The sequence below is a fragment of the Gobius niger genome, assembly GCF_951799975.1.
Source record: "Gobius niger genome assembly, chromosome: 4".
NCBI classification, from domain to species: Eukaryota; Metazoa; Chordata; class Actinopteri; order Gobiiformes; family Gobiidae; genus Gobius; species Gobius niger.
The window spans coordinates 39,328,845-39,356,736 of record NC_136855.1 but is presented as its reverse complement, the minus strand read 5'-3'; the positions used below and the strand labels follow the sequence as shown (position 1 = coordinate 39,356,736).

General features: G+C 43.0%; 1 protein-coding gene across 1 annotated transcript; it reads right to left on the bottom strand.

Annotated features, from left to right (window-relative positions):
- Nucleotides 1-5,270: 5,270 nt before the first annotated feature.
- On the bottom strand, nt 5,271-27,082 carry LOC306961690 (putative E3 ubiquitin-protein ligase HERC3; the record flags this gene model as incomplete). The annotated part of the gene is made up of 24 exons (XM_079554535.1): nt 26,829-27,082; nt 24,265-24,376; nt 23,982-24,058; nt 23,658-23,879; nt 23,443-23,534; nt 22,538-22,668; nt 22,360-22,469; nt 22,207-22,280; nt 22,031-22,134; nt 21,640-21,699; nt 21,473-21,572; nt 20,234-20,426; nt 16,499-16,629; nt 16,312-16,425; nt 16,138-16,236; nt 15,812-15,967; nt 15,115-15,255; nt 13,977-14,143; nt 13,845-13,911; nt 12,577-12,647; nt 9,581-9,764; nt 8,910-9,012; nt 8,281-8,818; nt 5,271-5,277 (listed from the first exon to the last, which is right to left on the bottom strand). Exons 1-24 carry the CDS (start codon nt 27,055-27,057, stop codon nt 5,271-5,273), a joined length of 3,282 nt encoding a protein of 1,093 aa, XP_079410661.1. The 5' UTR covers nt 27,058-27,082.
- Nucleotides 27,083-27,892: the final 810 nt, after the last annotated feature.

Genomic DNA, 27,892 nt, shown 5'->3' with positions numbered 1-27,892 from the left:
TTTCTTAATACCAGAAAGTGTTGGAGACTTATTTGTCGAAGCGTCGGGGGGGAAAAACTGTCTAGAAGCTAACGTTAGCATCATGAGCTCTTGCTAACTCTGACCGTCACCCGCCTGGACGACGTGCCAACCCAGGTTCTTTCTCGACGTGACCCGCGTTTAGCTGAGCTCTGTTCGCGCCCGGCCTCATCTGCATGGCTCCGCCGTCATCTCCGCCGCATCCGTTTTGTCGTGTCGATGTTGCACTCCCATCGTTGCCTTGTGGTGGTGTTAGCTCGGCTCTGCTCCGTACGAAGAGGGGCGGGGCAGACGACGCTGTGGTTTCGCTGGCACTTTCTGTTGCTGTACTGTACACCTGTCCTGGATTCACTGTATATTACGTTGAGGAGAGGAGGAAACGCAGATCTGTAATGAAACTGTAGGTGGGGAACGCTAAACGTGGCGGCCATGTTGTGCTAGCTTGATTAGCTAGCTGTGTGTGCAGTGTGGGGCGAAGAATGTTTCCTGTTCCTGTTTTAACGTCAATAAAAAAGAAAATGAGATGTAAAAACGGCCTGAAATTTAAATTAAAGCAAAGCTAGACAGATTGATTCAGATTGTGGAGCTTTTTCACTGTTAGCTTTGCGTGAATTCAACGTTAGCCTTTAGCCTTAAGACTAAAACCTCTACATTTACGCTCAGAGAAATAAAAAAAAGAAGAGGCGTTCGATCCTACAGTAATGTCTGCGGACAGTTAACAAGTCAGCTAGTCCGGGGCGACTTTCAGTGTCCGTTAGCATTAGCCTGCTCAATGTATTTTTCCTATAGCCATTAGCATTAGCCATCAAACCACATTTAGGTCAAAGCCTACTTAGAAATCCTAATGAATGGACAGACCTTTATAGATTTTTCTTTAGTAATATAACTGTAGGTGGGGAATGCTAAACGTGGCGGCCATGTTGTGCTAGCCTGATTAGCTAGATTCTAAAAGGCTGTATAGGCAGTGTGGGGCAACGAATGTTTCCTGTTCCTGTTTTAACGTCAATAAAAAAGAAAATGAGATGTAAAAACGGCATGAAATTTAAATTAAAGCAAAGCTAGGCAGATTGATTCAGATTGTGGAACGTTAGCCTTTAGCCTTAAGACTAAAACCTCTACATTTACACTCAGAGAAATAAAAAAAGAAGAGGCGTTCGGTCCTACAGTAATGTCTGCGGACAGTTAGCAAGTCGGCTAGTCCGGTTGACTTTTCAGCGTCGGTTAGCATTAGCCTGCTCAATGTATTTTTCCTATAGCCACTAGCATTAGCCGTCAAACAACGCAAATTATAAACAATCCTGATGTTTTTAGCTGTTAACTCATTAACCACATTCTTTAGTAATATAACTGTAGGTGGGGAATGCTAAACGTGGCGGCCATGTTGTGCTAGCCTGATTAGCTAGATTCTAAAAGGCTGTGTGTGCAGTGTGGGGCAACGAATGTCTCCTGTTACTGTTCAATAAAAAATCAATTGATTCAGATTATGGAGCTGTTTGACCATCAACTTAGCCTTTAGCCTTAAGACTAAAACCTCTACTTTTAAAACGCCATAAAAGTTTTGTCATTTTTATTCTCTGGCACGAAAACTAAGATGTTAAGGAGAAAACTAGCTAATAAATGTATAAGCTGAGCTAAATTCTAATGTATTCAGACAGTTAGCAAGTCAGCTAGTCCGGTTGACTTTTCAGCGTACGTTAGCATTAGCCAACTCAATGTATTTTTCCTATAGCCGTTAGCATTAGCCATCAAACCACATTTGGGTCGAAGCCTAGTTAGAAATCATAATGAATGGACAGACTTTTTGAGATTTTTCTTCAGTAATATAACTGTAGGTGGGGAATGCTAAACGTGGCGGCCATGTTGTGCTAGCCTGATTAGCTAGATTCTAAAAGGCTGTGTACGCAGTGTGGGGCAACAAATGTTTCCTGTTACTGTTTTAGCGCCAATAAAAAATAAAATGAGATGTAGAAATTGAATGAAATTTAAATTAAAGCAAAGCGAGGCATGAATGTTAGCCTTTAGCCTTAAGATTAAAACCTCTACATTTAAAACATCATAAAGGTTTTGTCCTTTTTATTCTCTGACATGAAAACTAAGATGTTAAGGAGAAAACTAGCAAAAAACGTAGAAGCGGCGTTCCATTCTAATGTATTCAAACAGTTAGCAAGTCGGCTAGTCCGGTTGACTTTTCAGCGTCTGTTAGCATTAGCCTGCTCAATGTATTATTCCTATAGCCGTTAGCATTTTCCATCAAACATCGCAAATTATGAACGATCCTGATGTTTTTAGCTGTTAACTCATTAACCACATTTAGGTCAAAGCCCAGTTAGACAGATTAGCGCAATGAGCTAAATGCTAACTTACATTCAGTTTTTGCTTTTTGTGGTACGGAAACATACATTTGTCACTAAACATCATCTTATAATATGTTAATGATGAAGAAACCACAGAAATAATCTAAAAGCCATGAAAAGGACAAAGCATACCGCCCATACTTATGTGGCTAATGGCTAACAAAACGTGCGCTTTTGTCGGAACAGGCTCAGATAGCTAAAAGCATTTCTATGTTTACACCTACTCTGTTGAAGTATGTACATCCTTTATGAAGTTTTAAACAACTACAAACTATAATTACTTGATTTTAGCAAGGCAACTCCACATAGAAATAAAATGGAGGCAGGAAATGGTAGCTACCCACGGACGTTAGCATCATATTGCTACTAAAATTTACAGAGGCTACTGAATGTAAAGCAAAAAAGAGACATTTCATTGAGAAAGAGTAAAAGAAGTTTATTTAAAATGAATAAAGGGGTTATTTTGATTAAACCTTTTACACCAATTCGTAAAAATGCCGACTTTTATGATGAAAAGAAGAGTCCCCACAACCACAAAATGGCCGCCAGTGCTGGATGAATAACCTGTCTAGAGTTTTATTATAGATCTGTGAGGAAACTTCTATTACTGCAATAGTGTGATTATTTGAAAATTGTAAATTGTACAGTTCACGGCCGTTGTTGTTCTTTTCTTGGGGGTCCATATAAATACGTCGGGTTGATTTTCTCGAGTGTGGAAACATGTACAGCTCCCAAAAGTTTATCCCCCCTTCTGAGCTATGATTAAGAGAATTCCTAAACTGTAAATAAATATAATTGTGTTGAAATATGAATGTCACTTTGAAATGTATTTGAATGCGTTCGTCAAGGGCTTCATGAATGAAGGACCCACCTGTTTGTTTTACTGGTTTGGTATTTTATTTGCAGAAACGTAAGGTCCTGTTTCTTTTTTTAAAATCAAAGATGACTACGTTGTCGTTTCGTTTCTTTTCTTGGATCATACAATACAATGTGTCACCTGTATCTTTGAAATCACTTTGTATTCCCTCCACTGCTAAAGGGAAACTCCAGTTTGCACCCTTTTTTATGTCCAATAAAAGATCTCTCCACCTTGCAACCCCGCCATGTGAGTGTTTCATTTTTAAACCTGTGTCTGGCCTTAGGGACCAAATAATTAAGATTATCTTTCTGTGTGGAGCATGTTCCTCCTGTTTGTGTGGGTTTCACATACTTCCACATACAAGTACAATCGGGTCCACTCAGGCCAGGACCGCCCAGAACAGGAGATACTGAAAGCAATTTAATCTTTTGTGCTAATCCATGTATTTCAATCAATATACATTTTTAAAACTGGTTATTTTCATAGACTGTATATATATAAATGGACAGCTTCTCCTCACTCCTCCCCGTTTACCATAATGACCACGGTCGAGGGGGAATTCATGGCGGATTTACAGACTCCTCCTCCCCAGCTCTGACGAAGCATGTTCCTAAAAAGGGCATAGGGGCGGGATCTTCACTGTAGACTCCGCCCTTGCGTGACGTGTAGCTCGCGCTGCTCCAATGCTAACAGTCCGACCCTCATTAAGTACGAGATTTCTCAAATTCTTCTTACGAAATCCAGCCTGGTTTCTTTAATTATTACTAACCCAGCGTTATCTCAGGAGGAAGATCGAGCCTAGCCTAGTGTTCAAGAAATTGAAACCAGGCGTTAAAGTTATTTTTAAAGTGTCTAAAGTCCAATGCTTTTCAATGGGAGACTAGCGGCGATATGGAGGTACTACAGCAATGGCGGCCTCTAGTGTCGTGGAAGCAGAGCAGCCAGCGCCCATTGGTTATTTTATATAATTAATAGGTAAATTAGAATTATATTACTTTAACCTGTTAATTAAAACAAATGTTGACGTGAAATTAAATACATAAACAAAGTTTAAAATGAATACTTTAATGACAAACAGAATCTAAACCAGAATGATATGGCTGCTGTGGACTGTTTTGGCTCAGAACAAAGATGCAAATTGTCCTTTTATGTTTAAAATTGCTGCCACGCCTTCTTTTTACATATGCAAATTAGTATTTTTGCCCAATATCGATACTTAAAAAGTAGCTGTTTGGTATCGATATATCGATACTGTGGGATATCGATACGCCCATCCCTACTGCCTGAAATAATTGTCAATACAAAATATTGTTTGGTATTGGAACGGAGAGTGAATACAACAGTGTAAAGCCAGGGCTGCTTCATCCGTCAGGCTGTCAGGAACAGGGCAGGGCACCATTAAAGTGATAGTCTGGAAGTCTAAATGTTTTACAAATTTGACCAAAAAAAGCAAAAGCGACCACCTGGTCTTGCATTTTGATGTAAAGTAATTAATATTTTTTGTAAGTCCCTCCTTCTCGTGTCTCAGCAACTAATCAGTCTAGTATCCTCCCGCGTTAACCAATGAGACGAGCTTTTCCTGTAAACCAGCCTGTCAGGTCCAATCAGGAGGGAGGGGGAGGAGCTTAAGCCTAATTTTTGTAAAATAAGAAAGGGCTTTCTGGTTAAAGAGGGGAGGAATTTTGATAATTTACTTTCAAATTCCACTCTGTCTCTCCTCACTTTGCAACTCACAGACTATCACTTTAAATTACCTGTACGGTATTGAAAAAAAAACACTATAATTCTATTTATATTGCTGGGTTTCAGGTGACATCACAGCATTCTAAAGGCCTATACTAATATATAGAGGAAAAATTATTTTGTTTTTGAGGAAATGTTTGGTCTTGTACAGAGAGATCGTGGACCCAGTGACTGATATTAATGATCATTTTTCTAATCCATACATTTTCTTTTTAGCTGCGACTTGTGAAAGTGTAATACAGTTAATAGGAAAAACTGGCTCCTCCCCCTACTGGGTCCGGTGACATAATCACATTCTAGAACCTGCAACCCAACAATGTATATATATTGATGTATTAATGTCTTTAGAGACCATGCTTTGATGCTTTTGTCTCCATGGATTGTCTCCTGACCCAGAACTCAAATTCACAGGTAAAAAGAACATTCCTGAATATCATTGTTTCCTCACTGACTTTATGAAGTGAATGTTGATCTTGCACATCGCACTGAAGTCTGTGCCCTTCTGGAGTATAGAAGTACTCATAAATACTGCATAAACCTGATCTTAATGTAGCAGAGCGGGATGTTACAGGTGTTCACCACAGTCGCCTTCAGGAGTGATGATTACACTGCAAAAAGTAATTAACTAGATGAGTATAAACATCTCAGTTTGAGCACAATAATCCAAATTTTAGCTGTTTTGACGAGTTAAGAAGTTCTTGGGCATTTGTCCTCGATTATTTCACTTGTTCTGAGATGTTTCTGACTCGTTTCAATACGTTTCGTCCTTATTTCAGGTCATTTTCTTTGCCAATGGGGTAAGAACATTGGTCTTATCTCATTGGCAATTTTACTTTCTTATTTCAAGCGAGATTTACCCGAGAACTGGTCTGAAATGTCCTCAAACAAGCAAAGGAAACTTGGTCCGATCAGGAAAAGTGTCTAAATGAGTGAAAACCGCTCAAAACAAGAAACATTTCCTCAAATCCAGTCATTTAAGCCAATGCTTGATATTCACTTTTTGCAGTGTAATGCTCTAATTCTTAACTTCAGTGACCCAGGGATTCTTTTTATTTCACTCAAATATTCTCCATAATTGTTAGGACTTCTCTGGGGCTTCTCCAAGTCCAAATAATAGACTGCCCTCTGCTGCTGCGAATGTAAACTACACTTTAAAGCCAATGAGCGCAGGCCATTTAAATCATAGAAATCATGAAACTTTGTAAACCAGTGTTGTAGTTGTGGTACTTCCTGTTATGGACGCCATCTTTTTACCCGTATATTTCAAGTAACACTTTAAAATGGTCACAAAACTGGCCCATTTTTGGCAAATTTGCTTTAGTATCGCCCATAGACCCTTTTGAATCCAGAGGCCATCAGCTGACCCGTTCAACTCTTATTCCTTGTGTTGTAACCAGATGTAGCAGGTTTAAAGGCACAGGCCACCGTTTTTCCAGACTGAGATATGTTCTTACCTGAGTTTAGACGAGTTGATCCGTACCTGTCTGGTCTTTGCGCCCGTGGAAGAGCTCGGTCGCTTCCAACTTCACCCCCGTTTGGAGCCATAGGGATACACTGGGAGAGGCCAAATGCTAACAACATCTTTGGTCTTTGTGCGTGACTGAGCGCACACACAAAGACCAGACAGGTACGGATCAACTCCTCTAAGCTCAGGTAAGAACATATCTCAGTCTGGGGAAAACAGTGAAGGTAAGTTATTTACAAAAAAGATAAACAATGAGAAAAATGCCCAGGACCCAACTGAAAATCACAGGGATTAATACCTTTTGATTGGATTGTTTATTCCGTTTTTTGCACTAACATGTGCTGCTTTTACCACATTTTTACATACTTTCATATATACATAATACTGTACATAAACTCGAACAGGAGCGGGAGGAAGTAAACAAGTTCCCACCCCTGTAGTTTCATTAATGACCACAATCCCACTGCAGCCGACAACACGACGACACATCACAGTCAGCGCGATAACGAACACCATTCGCCAAGTTTGGTCTGAGAAGTCTGATTATTATTATTATTATAAAGATGTAGCCGGCTGAAAATATGGTTTGACCCCAAAAAAATTGCTACAAAAGGTTTTTCAATGGTTTTCTGTAGTATCAGGTGTGCTTATTAACATACTAAAAGTCTACCAAAATCTGACCACTGGAAAGGTCTAATTTTCAAGATGGCGTCCAAGAGGGTGGCGAGATCCTCCTTTATTATTCATCCTAGACAAGTCATTTTGGGCGTCTAATCCCATGTTCTGGGTGTCTAGGAATCCAATGGCCTTGTTCAAGTTGTAGTCACATGATCACATAATTGTATTATAGAAATCGTGGACAAAGACTCTATATATTAACATTAGCGAGTTTGTCACGGCAAACGCAAATGCTAATTGATAAAATGCTAAGATAACAGAGAGGCTAAAACCCTTCCAGGTCCACCATGTCAGGGCCGACGTGGTCACTCACCTCGCAGACTTCAGTGAATATCTCCGCGAGTAAACGTCGCAGAGACTTGCCTTTTATTGCGTTGGGAAGCAGAGGGGCGGGGCTTTAAAACGAGCCCATCCAGGCCCCGCTAAGCCTCTGGGGCTTAAAAATGTGTGCCGTTGCCGTGACAAACTCGCTAATGTTAATATATAGAGTATTTGTCCACGATTTCTATTTTACAATTATGTGATCATGTGACTACAATTTGAACAAGGCCATTGGATTCTAAACATGGGGTTAGAACCAAAATGACTTGTCTAGGATGAATAATAAAGGAGTAATGGGCATTTTAAGGATCTCGCCACTCTCTTGGACGCCATCTTGAAAATGAGACCTTTCCAGTGGTCAGATTTTGTTTTTTAGACTTTTAGACTTGGACTTTTAGTATATTAATAAGCACACCTGATACTACAGAAAACCATTGGGGGTTAAGTGTTTTTTTTTCATATATGCAGCCGCCTAGTAACTGTTTAACTTTATATAAACAGTTTACAGTTCTATGTAAGTATGCACTTCAGTAGATCTCAATCTATTGTCAAGCTCTTTAAGCTTTTTTTTGTTTTTTTAATACTCATTGTTCACCCAGATATACCTCTTAAAGTCTTTTATTCACATAAATCACTGCTATTGTTTTAATTCAGCGTCTTCAAGCACAACGATCTTTTGAGCACTTATTTTTGTTGATATACTTAACTTTCAGTAGTTAATATTCCTCTTCATTTCCGTGCTCTGACAACATGTTCTCTTCATGTTTCTTTTTAAACTTTAAACACAACTTGACCATATGAAGTAACAAAGCAGAATGAAAAACAGTGGAACAAGTTCATACCGAGACAGACCAGTGGGAGAGGAAGCCACACACTCATACTGTAAAGAGCTGTATCCGGGAGCAGCCTGGTCAGGATGGAGGAACATCTGGTCAGGATGGGGGAACATCTGGTCAGGATGGAGGGAGATCTGGTCAGGATGGAGGGAGATCTGGTCAGGATGGAAGGAGATCTGGTCAGGATGCAGGGAGATCTGGTCAGGATGGATGTAGATCTGGTCAAGACGCGGGTAGATCTGGTCAGGATAGGGGTAGATCTGGTCAGGATGGATGTAGATCTGGTCAGCATCTGGTGAGATCTGTTCAGGATCTGTTGAGATCTGGTCAGGACTGGGGGAGATCTGGGCCAGCGCCTCGATCAGCCTGCTCCTCATCAGCTCCTTGTGGGAGAACTGCGGCAGCTCCAGGGTGTTGAAGCACGTGTGAGACTGAGGGTAATACTGGTCATCGGGAAGCCTCTCCCCTGTGATGTGCAGGCTCTGGATTTGAACCTTCTGGTCCACATTCAGGATGGGCAGCCTCTCGAAGCCGGTGATGAACCCTAAACAAAGAGCGAATGCACTGTGATGCTCAGCACCGTCTAACCAAAATACATTCCCACCATGTTGGACTCATTCACAGGACACACTTACACAGCAGCGATCTCCTTTGCTCCTCTGTCAGCTCATCAAAAACCTCCCAAAACATCTGGATGGTGGGGTGGCTCTCATGGAAACCGTCTGCGTAAACTATGCTCTGCACAGACAAACACAATATTTCAATGATTTCAAACAATCGTGTGCAAACTGCAGGCATGCTGGGAAATAAAGATGAAAAGTAGAAACAGCGCAGCAGAGCAACTCAAAATGAAACCTAGAAGTGTATGCCTGAATGAAAAAACATGAAAAATTCAGATAACAATTAAATGTGGATTCATCAGGGTAGACCTCCATGGAAACATGCTCTTAGCACTAAACCTGCTCTGGATCAGGTTTAGTTCCAGTTTAGATAAGAACATGGCTCCTTGACCAATCAGAGGAGAGAATCCTCCGCTCTGTGACCTAAACTCTGGTGTACGGAGGGAGTGAGGAGCAGACGTCTTTCTTCATTGCGCTGAGTTGCAGGTTAGCTTGAAAACCTGCCCTTTGCATCAAAAAACAAACCTAATATTTTGATACATACAAGACTTTGTTTTAATTTACACTGCAATGTCAAGACTAAATGGAACAAATTAGCTAGAAAACTTAACATAGCATCATATAGGAATCTGTTTCTTTGACAGTTCATCCTTCTCAGTGATTGGTCAGACCTGCCTCTCACGGACCTGTTTGAGTTTGCTCCAGTCGTTGTACTCCTGTCCCACCATGAGCGCCCGCAGCTCCTTCGGGCTGAACAGCTCCACCACGTGGCGATCGGCGACCTGGAAGAAGCCCCGCCTGAACTCCTCAAACTCCCTCTGCACCGAGCTGGAGAACACGTGCTGCACGAAGGCCGCCACGAACTCCTCCCTGTCCACAAAGCACGAGTTAAAGGCATTTCTTTTATAATCATGGTACGAACACATGTGGGAAAAGCATTTGCACCAGTTTCATAAACTTGTAGGTGAGTTTTCTAGTATTTCTGTGAAAGTGACCGTGAATAGAGATCCTGCACGATAGAGATGCGCAGGTCGGCTTTTTTTCTGACCTGCACCAACCCGACCCGCTGTAATTTAAACCCGACCCACCCGACCCGGAGAAAAGCCTCTCAGTTTGCCGACCCGACCCGCACACATTAAAAAACTGCTGCATGAGTCACGCTGCAGCTGGATATCACTCCAACAGGAGCGCGTCACGTGACCGCGAGTTTACAGGAGTTTAGCATTTGATGCTTTGTTTTGCTGCTGCACCGCTGAGGAACCTTTGAAATCGCTTATGGACTTATCAGGAAACGAGGAGCAGAAACTATCATGAGGCTTTACTTCTACCACGTCATGGACGAGTCTTTCTGTCAAGTAAACGGAGTTTGGACTAAAGTGGAGCAGCTTTACCTGACGCTAAGAAGCTGCCCTCCTCAGGTTAGTAAGATGCTGTGTCTTTGATTTTAGTTTCACCTTGCTTCTTGTTGATGCATTACTTTCATCACATGTGTGTGTCGTATGTGCTCGGGCTATTGTGACGCATTTGTAGCGGTGATCAAAGTCATACAGAAGCGATAGGTCTGGTAACATCTAAACATAACATGCTGTTGACACATTTACTCCTTAAAGAGGGGGTATTCTGCTTTTTTCAGTCCCATAGCTCCAGTCTATATCACACTACAATGATGACAAACCTTCTGTTGGTCTGTAAATGCAGTAAATTAGAATAACTGCCTTGTATAAAATGTCTCTCTCAAAATGGCTGTAGTGAATGTCTTGAAATAGGCCTCTGTCTCTAAGAACCTCTGAGCCTTTCCGACACGCCCCCTCCACACGCAGTCTGTGGCATCAGTGGGGAGGGGGTTCTGCTGAGGAGCAGTGGTTGGTTACTCAGCTGGTGACAAAAGCTCGGAGGCGTCTCCAGGAGGTGGGGGCGTTCCTAGGAGGACTCAGGCAAACCTATCCCTAAAATGGCCGCCATCAGAGTTTTTACAGATTACTCAAAAATACCTGAATGTGCCAAGGCAACACTTCAGGCATTAATGAGGGAATGACAGAATAACATGGAAAGCTTGAAAAAGTCCATTTTGCATAATACCCCCCCCCTTTAAAACTAAACACAGTCGACTTTTGTGGCATTTATGGATAGAAATGCACTGTATGTTGTAAGCCAACAATATAATGACTACAAAAAATGAGCGCTTTGTAACCCAACCCACCCACACCCGAAGTGGGCCCCGTGGGTTGACCGCTGGTGTCAGGTCGACCCGCACATCACTAGTGTGGGTGGTCAGCATGGCGTCTTTACTTTCCAAAATTAAAGGCTGGCGCACACCCCACATGAACTTGGTAATGGTTTGAGAGATAAAACAAATGATTAGTATTTAGACTAAAGTGTCATCTATTATAGAAAACGCAATCTCAATGGCCGCCGCCATGTTTATTTCCCATACCGGCTTTGAAGCTAAGCAGGGAAGTGCCTGGTTAGAACTGGGATGGGAGACCGTTTGGGAACACCAGGAAGCCTGGCGACAGTACTGAGTGTGTGCGTGGTTGGTGTTGGGGGCTGAGGTGCATTATTACTCTTATTATTATTACATCCGCGGCCCCCACGTGATGGTCCCACCGGCTGCGGGCATTGGCCACGGGTCCATATGGACCGCGGTGCTGCTGTCCGAGGACAACCCGCCGTCACAAAAACGCAAGTGCACGAGATCTGACTGCCGTGCGTGTGCGCGCATCCAAACAGGGCGATGTGTGCGCGCGCGTGTGTGTGCGTACGTGTGTATGTGTGCGCGTGCGCATCCAAACAGGGCGATGTGTGCGTGTGTGGGCGTATGTGTATGTGTGTGCATGTGCGTGCGTGCCCAAAACCTGCTGAAACACGAGCCTCTAATCACACGCGCTGCTCCGACTGATTTATCCTCCGTGTGAGTAAAAGCGAAAATGAAACTACCACTTAACGAGCGCATGGCCTGCACTGCGTCGTTTTTTTTCTTTTTTTTTACTTTGCTGCTGTACCATTTGTTTTCTATTTTGCTTTCACGTATTGTCAGCCCAGAGGTACATTTGATTCTAAAGCAGCTTTGAACGCATTGCCAATTTTATTGTAAGGTTATAAATACTGTCTAACAACGATCATTAGGCTATTTCATTTCAAAACCTACTTCTTATTTTTTTGATTGTAAACTACCGTGATGCACCAAACCACGGGTCTTGCACCGTGAACCAAACCGTTAGAGCTGAACCCCTAATATTTATCCATAATTATTCCACTGTCTCTTGAATCCTGTTCCCCGAGTTTAGCGAACATTTTGTTGATTTAGTTTATAAGAAAGGAGTACGGTTGCATCAAACACTCCAATTGCAGTTTGCCGAAGGCCGGGTCTCAGCTAGTATCATTATAAATCGCTAAACAAACCTAATCCAAACCATGTTCCTAGCCATAGCCTCAATTGTTTTTCTGTTTCTAAGAACCGTCCAATGGCATCGTAGACACTTCGATGTGTGAAATGACGTCTCTGTGTTGCTAATGTGCCATATCAACTTTTTTTTAATTTCTTCAACAGCACGTCTGATTAACGGTGCAGTGTCGACTTGTTGATGCAAATGTCTCTTAACCTTTGTAAACAATAGTCTAGGCTCAGAGCTGCAGCGTGTGATCTTTAATCCAGAGCAGAGACTAGTGGAAAAGTTCATACTTGTTCTGAGCCGTCACGAGGCGTTCAGGGTTGTGTGGATCCAGTTCTACCTCGGTCCCGTCCCAGTGGATCTGCAACAATAAGAGACGGAGAATTTACACATGTCCAGTGACACTCGCAGGGTTTTCAGAGGCTTGTTGAAGCCGTATCGCCAATACGGACACACTTTAGGCAGCATTTTGCGTTGTAATGGATAAATAAGAGTGTCTGCCCTCTGGACGGAATGTTTTCGTGCCACGGTGCCAAACTAATGTGCAAACATAGCTTTGTTCCTGCTGAATAAGAAATAGACTCTTGGGACCTCTTGATTTTATTTTTGATTAGAAGCTTGAGAATTATTTAATTGGAGCACCTTCACTGTTGTTTGTGTTGCTCGTGTGAGAGAGGGATGTTGTATCTGATCTCAAGACAAATCGGGTACAATAAAGTAACCGTGAACCTTAACCCGCATGTGCACACCTAACGCGTCAAATTCTATTTGGTCGCTTGAAACAGTTGCTCAGTCGCTTGAGTGGCTTGTGTGTCGCTTGTGTTCACTTCAGGAGGAGCGATTCTGGGAAAACCTCTGGGTTTTTCCCCATGCGCTGTCTGTGAGCACAAAGTGGCGCTCATTGCATCCGTGTCTTTTGTTTTCAAGTTAATTGAAGTCATTATTGAAGTCATTAATGACTCTGTATGAAATGCCTTGCTGACCCAGTCATTCCGATCAAACAGTCTGTGTCATAAAGTTCTCCTCCTCTTTTCAGACGAGGTTTCCGTTTGACTTGTGTCTTTATGATGTAGGAGAGGTACGGTTGTGTTGCTGACAGAACGTCCTCCTGTCGCTAATACCAGGTGCACCCGGCGTGTAGAGACGAGACGCTCTGACCGCTCTGTGTCGTGTGAAATGCTTGTGCAGTAGTTATTTGCATGTGTGCGCGTTCACACAACAGAAATCACCCGCACCTGTCGCTTTTTTAAGATGCATCTTGCAAGGTATTCAGTGGCTACAGACCTGGGCACTGGAGGGGCTTTTCCAGTAATAGACACTACACAGCCCAATGCCTGATCAACCCAGTTGGGGTTGTACAGTATATCTAAAGAAGTAGCCGCGGTTCCTACTCCTGCTACCTGTGATCGGGCATTCAAAGAGCACTGTTGCCCCCTGCTGACTCAATAAAATAATGTCTACAAGTAAGCTCTTTACATAGAAGTTGCGTAAGGCTTTATTGCACTACTTCCCACTGAAAAACATAACTGACGTCTATAGTTAGACTAGTTAAACTAACCGTGAAATCCATGTCCAGACTTTCTATCACGTCGTCGCTGTACTCCTCCAGCAGGCACCTCAGCCCCCTACAAACACAACAGAAAGTTATTCCACTCTTTAGCGTGGATAATTTCATAAGGGCGATGCGTACTGTCCGGTGCAGGGGCTGAGCTGGCACAGGTCGTCCAGAGAGGGCGCCACCCCCAGCAGCTTCTTGAACAGAGCCAGAGGAAAGGGCAGGAAGACCACATGGAGGTGAAACACAGCCAGCCCGCACAGAAGTCCGAACAGGTGGTAGTGACTCAGAGGGGCGTCGACCTGGGGGGCAGGGAGGGGTCACATTAGAGGGGTTTCATCAGTTATTTTAGAGTAGACCAAATAGTTACTCTGAGTACTTGAACATAATTTCACTCATGTAGAACTACGTAAAAAAAAATTACTTGGAGACAATGTACTTCAGTACTGAGTAAAAATATGATTGTTTTAGAACACATGTCAAACACAAGGCCCTTAGAGCATACACTCCTGAGTATGTAACAAAGCAATAAAAAGTACATCTCTTGCCCAGTCCTGGATGGGGTTAAGGATTTTTAAAGAAATAATCAGAATGCTCAATCCAGCCACTAGGGGGCAGCCAGCCATCCATCCATTTTCTTCCACATGTTCTTTGCCAGGTCGTGGGGGCAGCTGTCCGAGCTGCACCAGCCCCCGTGGCTCCTCCTGCAGGTGGTGGGTCCACAGAAGGACGGCCTCACGATTCTACCCGGGCCTGTTGGTCTCATAAGGGGCTTCTAAACCGCTCTTTTTGACCCGTCACCTCTGACCTGTTTGCCCTGGGAGACCCTACCAGGGGCACAAAGCCTCGACAACAGAGCTCCAGGATCATTCAGGTGCTCAAACCCTCCCCCACGTTAAGGTGGCGGCTCCAGGAGGGGTCGGGAGCAGCCAAAATCGAAAAAAAGAAATAATTCCCACGTGCCCAGCACTGACATAAGAGATCAGGATATAAACAACACATTATAGCCACATGGTATATGGTCTACCCCAGGGCAGCTGTGGCTACAATAGGGGCTTTCTACCACCGAGTGAGGAGTGAATGAATAATGACTACAGTGTTGTATTATTTATGAGGCTACAGTCCTGTCGGGCTTTGACCAAATCAGCTGTTTTTTAAAATCACCAGCTCCCTTTGAAAGCGTCAGAGATTACAGATCACACAGATGACGGCCTTTTCAAAGGTTGAGCTTGTTTTTAAAAGCCTGTATCTACTTTCATGCTGGTGCACTCACTCTGGAGGAGAACCAGGCCAGCGTGGCCGAGTCGTTGAACATGAACATCCCAGAATCTGCTGAGACCATCTCATGGAAGACCAGATGGAAGAAGTCCTTCAGGTTCACGTTATCGTTCTGACAGACGCCATTGAAATGAACCTGAAGAATAAAGTCAGTTAATGCAAGATTCACAGTGTAGCAGTTACATTAATAAAATTATTAATTTATCATGGTAAATAATAACCACTGAATAATCAATATCAAGGGGATGCTTATAGTATTGCAGAAAGACATACATACATTTTTCAAGTACAAGTGGGTAACAATAAATTAAATGTGACAATCCCCCAGAATGGTTAATGGCTTTATGATAACACAGCTCTATATTCACACAGGAGCTGATTGAACTTGTCCTGGATTAGTTCCCAGGCCGACAAACCCAGACATGGAGCTTTTGGATCAGAGGTTCTACAATGTGAGTTATCAGTCGGTTTAGTTAATGTTGGGTTTGTGAGGCGTTCATGTAAAACAGGAGGAGCCAGCGCTAAGGCCAATCACAACAGAGAGTTCATCTGAATATCAAGATCTAATCCCGCTTCGTAGCACAACCCTCTGCTGTCTGCTTTATAGATCCAGTCCATGGTCTTTTCATGGAGCCAGGACTCTCCTAAAGACATTTCCCTGCACGTGATCATATTCACACTGAAGTCATTACCGCCAGAGGTCTCCTGAAGTGCCCGTGGTCAGCGGTGGACAGCTGAGTGAAGGTGTCCTCCATGACGTGCTTTCTTCTCAGTGTGAGGGTGAACTGCAAGGCACCAGGGAACATTTGGTCCCCACCAGGCAAAATCCAGCCTCCTGAGTTTTTCAACTAGACACACATACAGACAGAGAGAAGATGGATAGAAATAGATATGGAAAATTACTTCTCAAACTTCCATTAGGGTGAATATCCAGATTGACATGGGATGAAAAAGACACGATTAAACACAATTTAAATGTTTGCTGAGTGCTGATCAGTGCGAATGACCATTTACTGACCTTGATGTAATGAGAATTCATTTGTAATGCTAGATGTCTGGTTTTAAGGTCCATTAAAAAGGGGAAGCTGCAGAGAATGGGCTCTTCACCAAGCTCACTCTATAAGAAAGAAAATGACATTTGGATGGGACTGCTGTATGGTTATCTATAAAGATCCTCCATTGTGAAACTTACCTTGAATGCTGGCTCTAAATGCCATAGCACGATCTGCATTACCACTTCATCAGGAACCGGCGTGGTGAAAACCCTCTCTGGAATTCTGTTTGGACCTCGAGTCTTCACATTTCTCTACAAAAGGATAACGAGAGGAATAAAAGTGGCCGTAGGTAAATATAGTGAATGTGATGTGACAGAGGCTGACATTGTAAAAGAGCTGAAGAACTCGGAGCAGACTTCTTCTAGATTCAGGCGAGGATGGGTGAGGAACATCCTGTTTCCACACCAACACATGGCGCACTCTGGTGGAGTAAGGCAGGGAGGACCACCACTCACCTGAGAGCAGAGCAGGAGGGTCAGTCAGGAGGGATGCTCTCATGTACAAATCTGTCATTTACCAAGCGTTAACTCAAATTCAACAGTGAATAAGCAGCACAGTCGTCTCCACATTCTGTTTTAGTCATTTGGTATTCTCAGATTTGGCCCTAACGCTTTAACATCTTAACTCCCGCCTGAACCGAGAGCATTTTCTCCAGTTCAGCTTTACCCAAATCCTGTAGGCCAGTGTAACACCTCATTTGAAAGATCTACAAAACTCATCTAAATGGATCTTTTTCCTCACTTCATCAGATTTTTTCCATCTTTTATTTTTTTTTGGGGGGGGGGTAGTCAACTCATATTTGTAACTTTTTTGTCATTTTTATGTCATTTTTTTGGTCATTTTTGTCACATTTGTTTTGCCATTTTTTGGTCATTTTTTGTAATTTTTTCGTCACTTTTTTGTCAATGTTTTCTCACTTTTTTGTCAGTGGGAGTTAAGGGGTTAAAGCAAGACATTTCAAATGGTAAATTAGGTAAATGGTAAAAAAAAAAAAAAACGTTATCAGAATTATAGCCAGACCAATAGTCCACTGGCTCTACGAACATCCGGGAGCCGATGCCCCTTCATGGCTACAGCTGGAGGCATCATCTTGCAGGCCCTCATCCCTGTCAGCTTTAACTTTTTCTAATACACCTCCCCCATTTGAATATACTAAGAATGTTGTTGTCAAAAATACTGTCAAAATTTGGTTCCAATGTAAAAAACATTTTAATTGGACATCTTTCTCTCTAAAAGCTCCAGTTTCCTCAAACCACCTTTTTAAACCATCCTTATCAGACAAAACATTTGCTGAGTGGGATGACTTGGGCATTAAATCATTTGCTGATTTATATCAGAACGATACATTTATTTCATTCACCAATCTCCATACTAGATTTAATATACCCAACCGTGACTTTTTTCGTTATTTACAACTACGTGACTTTTTGTCAAAAAAGGTCCCTCAGTTTCCCAACGCTCCACAAAAAAATCCTGGTGACCTCATTCTAGCTCGACCACAAACATTTAAGAGTGTGATTTCAACCCTATACAGCAAAATGTTACAAAACGACAAATCTGGGTCTTCCGTACTAAAAAGTGAATGGGAGACTGAGCTCAGTATGACCCTCAATGATGACCTCTGGCTTTCAATTCTCAATAGAGTCCACACCTCCTCTGTCTGTGCCAAACAGTCCTTTATGCAATGTAAAATTCTGCACCGCTGTTTTTGGACCAACCAGAAGTTAGCGAGGATTTTTCCCGATGTGAACCCAAACTGTAATCGCTGTGGTGCTACTCCAGCCAATCATGTTCATATGTTCTGGTCCTGCTCAAAAATTCACCTCCTGTGGCAAAATATTTTTACACTAATAAATTCTGCACTTGATAAGTCATTACAACCATGCCCCCTATTGGCCATATTTGGTGCCTCCAACATTCCAGGCTTGTCTAAAGCTGAGTCAGACTCCATTGCCTTCATCTCACTTTTGGCCCGTCGAATTATTTTATTCAAATGGAAAGATCACCTGCCACCCACCTATACGCAGTGGGTTCATGATTTTCTTTTTTTTCTAAAACTTGAAAAAATTAAGTTTACGCTGCGCGGAAACTTAAATGCTTTTTATGTCCTGTGGAATCCATATCTGTCTGCCTTAAAACAATGTGTTCTGCAACCTCCAACTTAATCTTTCTAATACATATGTACAACGAATCGTATCCATAGCCCATGAATTAGCCTTTGTCTGTACCTGTATGTGAGAGAATGTGTGTGACTGTGTTATTAGTATTATTTTTTTTATTTTTATTTTTTATTTTTTCATATTTCTTATTATTTAGTTGTTGTTTTTTTCTTTCCATTTGTTTGCTCTTCCTTTTTTGTATCTGTTCTATGTTTTAACCAATATCATTTCCCATGTACAACTAATGAAGTTAAAAGAAAAATAATAAAAATATTATTAAAAAAAAAAAAAAAAAAAAAAGAATTATAGCCATGTTAATAACGTTTTTAAGAAACCAAACCGTTTGTAAATCCGTGAAGATTTCAGCGAGATACGAGGATTTGTGTCCGTGCTTATCACTCACTTTCTTGAGCTCGCCACATAGCTTCGCTGTGGCAAGATGGCCGCCAGTTATGTTGGAAGTGACTTTGCCTTAAAGGGGGGGTATTCTTCTTTTTTCAGTCCCATAGCACCAGTCTATATCACACTACAATGATGACCAAACCTTCTGCTGGTCTGTAAATGCAGTAAATTAGAATAACTGCCTTGTATAAAATGTCTCTCTCAAAATGGCTGTAGTGAATGTCTTAAAATAGGCCTCTGTCTCTTTAAGAACCTCTGAGCCTTTCCGACACGCCCCCTCCACACGCGGTCTGTGGCATCAGTGGGGAGGGGGTTCTGCTGAGGAGCAGTGGTTGGTTACTCGGCTGGTGACCAAAGCTCGGAGGCGTCTCCAGGAGGTGGGGGCGTTCCTAGGAGGACTCAGGCAAACCTATCCCTAAAATGGCCGCCATCAGAGTTTTTACAGATTACTCAGAAATACGTGAATGTGCCAAGGCAACACTTCAGCCATGTTTTTAATGAGGGAATGACAGAATAACATGATGTGAAGCTTGAAAAAGTCGATTTTGCATAATACCCCCCCTTTAAGAAATCTAGCCTTTATTATGTGATATCTAGGGCAGTGTTTTTCAACCTTTTTTGAGCCAAGGCACATTTTTTTCATTATCAAATTGTCTTGAATAGGAACACCGTATAGTCTTGCTAGCCACAAGGCCACTGTCACTGCTACCTGCTGCATCCATGCATCACTAATTCTCTGGTATCAAAGAAATTAACACCCTGATATGGAAGAGTATTACATGGTTACTCTGCCGATCACTAGACAGCACAGACACTTGAAAACGGTACATTATTTGCGGATAATAATGAATTTGTTTTCAAAAAACCAACTAGGTGAAATTGGATAATTTTCCAAGGCACACCAGAGAATATCTCACGGCACAGTGGTTGAAAAACACTGATCTATGGCTTTTAGCAAAGAGCTAGCCCAGTTAGCCCCGTTTAGCCCAAGGTGCTTTCAAACCAAACTGCTGTTTTGGGGTTAACTGTGACGTCCTACGGATCTTTAACTAAACACCCCACATCCACCTAAAACACAAATAAAGAGGCCACTTAGCACTCGGCGGCTAATGTTATATGACACTATGCAACAATAGGCTACGGCTCTTTGTGAAAGAGAATTGTATAACAAACTATAAATTCAATTCAAGGACACTTGATATTTAGCAGGTGGTTTTAGTGACTTTATTAGTGCTTATTTTTTGTTTTTATAGGATGATCGCAGCTAATCTTCGCCGTGTCTCCAAAGTTGTATTTATATGTTTTTTGACAGTTGACAGTTAGTTTCCAGGGTAGGGAAGTCAGATCGTCCCCCCAATCGAATCTGTTCTGGTCTGAATAGGTGTTTGATTCGACTTTCCCTTCGTCACGTAACCGCAGGGATTGTTTCTATAAGTTGTGGCTACCAGACAACTGTTTCGGAAGGTTGGGGATCACGTCAGACGGTGATGAGTTGTACCTAAGACGTGGACGCTCTCCTGGGGCAGTCTGAGTATGGCTTCAGCCAGCGCCTCCACCAGCGAGGTTCCCTTGGTCAGGTGTGGGCGGAGCACATGCAGGAGCTCCGTGAGCAGCAGGTAGACCCTCAGACACTCCACTCCCACCGGGCTGGGGCTCAGAGAGTGCACCAGACGTAAGGACGCGCTCTCAACCTGGACACAACACAAACCAACATGATGAAATGTCCTCCTCACACACGTTCAGTCTGGGTATGTGTGATTCACGGAATGGTGTTTATGTATTTCAGGTATTTTTACTGTTTTGTAAATTACCTCAGGACCCCAGGAAGACGAGCAACCATTTTGTGGAAGCTAATGGGGCTCCTAATAAAGCTAATGGGGCTTCTAATAAAGCTAATGGGGCTCCTAATAAAGCTACTGGGGCTCTTAATAAAGAATCATAAGCCTGTTTATGCTCTCTATTCTCTGTCCATGTCCTTTGTGATGCTGTCAATGCGCTCCGTCAGATGCTTTGTTTATCCAGAGTCACAGTAACACAGCAGGACATGAGCCAAAACTCTAAATCGACATGGCGCTCATTGACGTGGCAAACTTAGCAGCCATCTTGTGACTGGCTGGCGAGTCTAACCCTTATAGAAACCAATGCAAGACCAGGAGCAACGTTTTCATTGATTCATCGACAGAATGTGAGATACACTCGTTGTTTGTGATTGGTTTATTACTTCTAAGTCTAGTATCTGAGTCAGGATCAGGTCGTGTTGTTAAGCCGTATTAGCATCGTTTTCTCCATTCACTCCCAGGGTTCAGCTAGCATTCACTGTATTACTGTCCCATGTTCAATAAATATTGGTCAAGTATGAAACAAATGTTATATTTGATATAAATAGAACTGAATTATTTGAAAGAAAATCCATGAACAAATGTAAATGGTCTCAACTTATAAAGCGCTTTTCCACCTACATTAGGCACTCAAAGCGCTTTACAGCAAGGATCCACTCACCCATTCATACTCTCATTCATACACCAATGTACGCAGACACTGTAGGTGAAGTGTCTTGCCCAAGGACACAACGAAATGTGTGCACTTTCAGGAGGTGGGATTCGAACCCCTGACCTTCCGATCATGAGACGACCCCCACGACCAGCTGCACCACTGTCACCACTGTAGCAATGTACTAGCTAAAGTCTTTACCTCCTATGCACTGCCTGTAAAAGGCTCATGAGAGTGACCTTCTTACCTCCTCCAACACTTTGGGTTTGTTCAGGAGTTTGGAGAATGAGCTTTGAGCAGCGGACAGGTCCAGACCACAGCGCTTTGGTGAAGTCTCCGAATGCTTTCTGTCAGAACAAGACGGTCTCATGTAAGAAGGTGTGGTCAGATGAAATCAGCTCTGTGTGCGTTTACCTCTGCTCCAGAAAACTCCCATTCAAACGGGAGGCCGAGGAGAACGTCTTCTGGATCTCCCTGTTCAGATTTAAGCACTTATATCAGTCATTCTGTAAATCGCAGTAGTTTAAACATGTGCATTAGGGTGTTTTACAATATGATGGTGCGTTCCAGGTAACTGGTATCTTTCCCACTTCAAAATTATGACTTACAACCTCAGAGTGTTCCAGGTGAATAAACTCGCATGTAAACAAAACGGCTAATGCTACAACTGTTAGCTCGTACAACACTGCGAAAAAGTGAGGCATCCCCTAAATGTGCAGCAATTTACCTTTAGGTACAGATGTTTAAAATACCAATTGGAACAAGGCAAAAGTACATTTTGTGAACCCCTTATGTGCACACATACCGCTTAGTCTTCTTCCACGGCTCCACGGCGGAGTCGGACGTCCACTTGTTGAGCAGGTCACAGAGAGGAGGATGATCGGACGTTCTCTCTGACTGGTCATTCTCCTGATAAAACACACAGCACGGTGAACAAACACCCATTACCTGAAAGTTTAGCCCACAGTTCACGAGTGTTACCTGAACATAACAGGCTGCATAAGAACAGTGTCCTCCAGCAAAGATCTTCCTGATGATGAGGTCCTCCGTGTGCTCTAGAATCACAGCAGCAGCAGATCACCACACACTGTCCACACAGCCCACACCGAGGAGAGAGGAGGGGAAGGTGTGTACCTGGAGGCAGCTGCACCGGCAGAGGGACTGCAGCCCCGTCCTGTCCCTGCTGACCCGGGGCTCCAAACGAGTACATCCTGTGTGCCTCTGTGAGCGCCACCGTGTGGCGGCTGAAGAACAGACACAGTCTTTAACTGAAGAGTCGAACATATATCCATCATATCGGAGTGTCCAGTACCTCCCACAGGCCACTGCCGTCACCTGGGCCCCCCACAGCTCTGCCACCAGCCGGGGCCGCTGCTCGTCACTGAAGGAGTTATGACCCAGCTGCCCATGTGCCCCTGAGCCAAACGTGTACACCGCTCCATGCTGGGAAATACAACCTGGAACTTAGTATCCACATAGTCTCTGTAAACTCATTTCTGCTCAAATCTGTGACTCTTCCAAACTCTAAAAGTCTTCATCAGTTTCTCTTTCATGAAAGAAACATTCAAGAGGAACTCTTTGCCACTGGAGATAAAGTCCAAATGGACCTGAGACTTTTCTCTTTTCAGAAGCTGAAGTTCTGGCTTAAGAACAAACACAAGTGTGACCTCTGAACTGTACGGATGAACTTTGGATGTGAAGTGGTCAGATATGTCTCTCTTCTTACTTTTTATTGTTGTATTGTATGATGCTTTTTACTGTTGTTTTCTGTCTTTCTATAGGCTGCGTTCACGGTCTAGAATTAGAGTGGAGGGCGGGAATATACAATACAATACAACAACACAACTCTATGGTTTAGAAACAGTTTTTGAAAAAATCTTCAAAAAGAAAACTGACAAAATTGATCATTCCTTAGTAGTGATTGGATTCACAAACCTGCCGCATTCATCTTATGTTTTGTTGTTGAATATTGTCACCACTTGGACATTTTTACGAAAACATAACTGGACCTCAGTTCATACGTGCAGACAAGAACATATTGTCACTATTACTCGAAGACCCAATAGACCTAATTGGACTAAATGTGACACCGTTATATTCATTATCCAAATCCCTTTAAGTGTCTTCTGCTGCTTGTGTCCTATGGAGTTGAAAATGTGCAGTTTTCCTATGATGATACAACATTACTAACATAACAATGATAGTTTTGTGCGTCACCTTGGTCAGAACAGCTGTGTGTGTCTCTCCACAGGAAATAGAGCAGACTTTCCTCATGTTCAGACGATGGAGCGGAGCTGGAGTGTGTCTGTCTGCAGAGGAGCACAGGTCAGACCAGAGGCCTCTGTGTCCATCATGAAGCACATTATACAGACACATAAAGTGAAGTCCCGACTGTTTATTGTACTGAGTGAATGCGCTCGTGTTGGTGGTACCTGTGTGGTCCCCCAGGCCCAGCTGTCCGCTGCAGTTGCGGCCCCAGCTGAACACTCCTCCGGACACCGTGAGGCAGAGGCTGTGCTCGCCTCCCGCTGCCACCTGCTCCAGGGGCAGCTCGGACAGGCTCTTCACAGGCTGCGGAGAGGAGGCCCCGGGGCCCGTCTTACCCAAACCCAACTGGCCCCGAGAGTCCTGGCCCCAGCTGAACACCTCGCCATCTGAGCAGGAACCACGGAGAACAGTCTGATGCAGCCGTTTTGACCTGGTTAAGGCCAGATTTTATTCTTTTCAATAGTCTAACATTCAAACTCTTCACACACCTTTAGTCAGGGCGAGGCAATGCTGGCTCCCACAGGAGATCTGCGTGACTGACACACCGCGGAAGACTTCAAATGCTCTGAAAGAAAACGAAGAATGATCAAACACTTACAGTAGGGATTTTCTTAGATCTAAATCACAAATTCGATTTAATCCCAATTCATGTGCAGTTGTTAAGCAGTTTGTCACAGGGACCAGATCAAGCTAATATTTTTATTGAACCATTTTACTGGGGCCCCTCAAAGCCAAAAGGCCTCTGTGCAGGGGAGGCTGATCCCGCCTTACCTCGGCTGGACGTGAGGCAGGACACAGAGCACTTGTCCGTGATGGGACAGCAGGACGAGCGTGTCCTCAGTGCAGCTCACAGACCGGACCTTCTCCTTCCACTCCACACGCTCTGCAAACACACACACTTTCAAACTCAGCCACATTTACGAGCAGTGACATTCAGTACCGGTCGAAAGTATGTAGGTTTTTCTTTTATTTCAAGACTTGAAGATTCTCACTGAAGGCATTAAACGATGAATGTGGAATTACAAAACAAACAACAAACCCAGGCACTACTAAAGTACGAGCAGCATGAGGAAGTGCTTGACAGTCCTTTATTTAGACTGCCAGGCCAACATGTTTCAACCAACATGTCTTCATCAGGGCTTGATATAAAGTCAACAGGTTTGGGTGTGGACCATCAATGTTCAAGCCACAAATCAGTATGCCACACTAAACAGGTGAATGAGGAGCAACACAACTTTTCAGTTTATAATGTTTTTGACAAATCTCCTAATTCAACCTTGTGTGTTTCCATAGACGAACATTAGATAAAAACAGAATAAAAAGTGGAGAGAAAAGCCGTGGTGGAATTCTGTTAACTGTTGAGTCACTACTGGTGAATCCATCACATACTGTTGTGTCCAAATGTTTTGATGTGAACTCCAGTGTTTTTTACCTTTTAAAATACAGACGGCATCTCTTAGAAGGGGGCGTGGCTTCGCCGAGGGGGAAAATAAAATCTAGATACTGAAATCGCCCATATATGGTCATTTTTAAAAACAATTAAGGGGGAAAACAATTTTGAAAAAATGTATATTTTCTCTAATTATTCAAAAACTACTTTAACAAACGCTGAAATATTGATATAGTTTCTACTAAATAAAGATACGAAAACATGGGGAGGAGAAAAGTGGTTCAACAGCCCATAAAGACATAAATAACTAATGCTAACTTCATGCTACATGTTAGCATCGGGCTAATGCTAACGGTTAGCTAGCGCTAGCTACAACTGCCGTTTTTTCACTTCTACTGAACAATCTGCTGTGAGAAAATATCCATATGGGCCCGATTTACACTTGACTTTACTTATGTGATAAACAAGTTCATATTCCACCAGAAAATGGCTAAAAACTGGAAAATTGTGTTTCTCTAAAGATTCTATTTTCCCCCTCGGCGAGGCCACGCCCCCTTCTATGACGAGATGCCGTCTGTATTGTCATGACAACAGCAGAAGACAGTCCGGTTAAGAAACGGTGGCTCGGATTTGAGCTTCGGAAATCTTAGACCAAAAGTTGCGTTTTTTTTAATCATTTTTTTAATTTGGCGTCAGTTACGGCCACAATATGTTTTCAAGATATGTTACCCAGTGTTAATTTTGACAACATATTTTAATTTAGTTTGTCTTTTGACGAAAATGTACGATTTTAGTCTAGTTTTAGTCAAAAAAATATATTCACTTTTAGTTTTGTTTTAGTCGACTAAAATTGCAAGTAAATTTAGTCGACTTTGCATTGATAATATTCAGTGCTTAATTTGATCCCCCCTTTGAAACGCATTCCCCCAATTAATAATAATAATAATGCATTGGTTTTATATAGCGCTTTTCTGGACACTCAGACGCTTTACATTGCATTATTCGTTCACTCCATACCCAGTGGTGGTAAGCTACTATTGTAGCCACAGCTGCCCTGGGGTAGACTGACGGAAGCGAGGCAACCAGTCTGCGCCATCGGCCCCTCCGACCACCACCAACCACTCACTCACTCACTCACTCACTCACTCACTCACTCACTCACTCACTCACTCACTCACACACTACATTCGCTTCCTGGTGTTTCCCAAACGGTCTCCCATCCAAGTACCGACCAGGCCCTTCCCTGCTTAGCTTCCCAGGTCTGATGGGATTGGGCATCGCAAAGGCGGTTTGACCAAAATAAAAAAAAATTCAGGGTAAAGGATCCGGGACATATTTTGGTGGATCCGGATCCGGATCTGATATAATGGTGTCTGATGAGAGTGATCCGGCACATTTTTTGGCCTGTTCCCCCAATCCATCACATCACACCAAAAGTCTTCCTGAAAATACTCATTTACAAATTAAGCACTGATAATATTCATTATAATCATAATTAATCTTGTTCCTCTGCTTCATGGAGCTGCTCCACATGAACATAGCTCAGAGCTGATCCTTTAGCAGAGAATTTACATGATCTGAGGCTCTTTCAGACGCTCAATAGAAGTTTGGATGATTTTAATCTCTCCTTTTCATTTTTATTTAGTCTTATTTTAGTCGACTAAAACATCTGGACATTTTAGTCACAGTTTTAGTCTCATGAGAAACTTTTAATTTAGTTTTAGTCCAATTTTAGTCGCCAAAAATATCACACTGACTAAAATTAAGACTAAATATTTTAGTCGACGAAATAAACACTGATGTTACCACAAGCATGTCCAATAAAAAACAGACGCAGAACAAATGCAGACTCTTCTACGCGCCTCTATCGGCTAAACCCCGCATTGCATCCGGGTCGTTGTCGTTTTCTGGCACAAACAAACGTGATAAAACCACAAACACTCACTCTGTCTCCCCCGGGCCCACGTCCCGTCGCTGCCCCGGTTGCTGCGGATGATGAACGCGCTCCCGTCCCCTCTGACGTACGAGAGCAGCCGGTGTCCCGCGCACAGATCCGTGACGGGACTGCGGTCGTTCCCCAGGTCAAAGAGGGTCACCCCGTCCCCGTCCCGTGAGACAAAAGTACCGTCTTTTAACCGGAAGCCCCGCGCGCTCTGCTCTCCCCACGACAACATCTCTGCACTGACGCCGCCGCGGTCACAGCGGTTTCATCAGGCACAAAACGAAACTTAAGGAGAGGATGGAGAATAGAAAGCGAAACACAGCAGACTTAGGCAACTCTCCAGAACTCTCCAGAATTAGGCAACTATTTGTATTTCTTTTAATATAACCAAGGTCATAAAGATCATGGACAGTCAGTTTTAGCCTCTGTGTGATCACTCCAACTATAAACTGGACTCAATTTGACTATTGTTCCTGAAATAAATAAACTAAGATAAAAATCGATTGTTTATTTCAATCGGCCTGCAGTTAGTATATGTGTCCACTAGAGGGCTGTACACTCAAGAAATGCATATTTTTCACCCTGAACCAAACTGCAAAACATTCAACATGAGTTATTTAAAGGGGGGGTATTATGCAAAATCGACTTTTTCAAGCTTTACATCATGTTATTATGTCATTCCCTCATTAAAAACATGCCTGAAGTGTTGCATTGGCACATTCACGTATTTCTGAGTAATCTGTAAAAACTCTGATGGCGGCCATTTTAGGGATAGGTTTGCCTGAGTCCATCTAGGAACGCCCCCACCTCCTGGAGACGCCTCCGAGCTTTCGTCACCAGCCGAGTAACCAACCACTGCTCCTCAGCAGAACCCCCTCCCCACTGATGCCACAGACAGCGTGTGGAGGGGGCGTGTCTAAAGGCTCAGAGGTTCTTAAAGAGACAGAGGCCTATTTCAAGACATTCACTACAGCCATTTTGAGAGACATTTTATACAAGGCAGTTATTCTAATTTACTGCATTTACAGACCGACAGGAGGTTTGCTCATCATTGTAGTGTGATATAG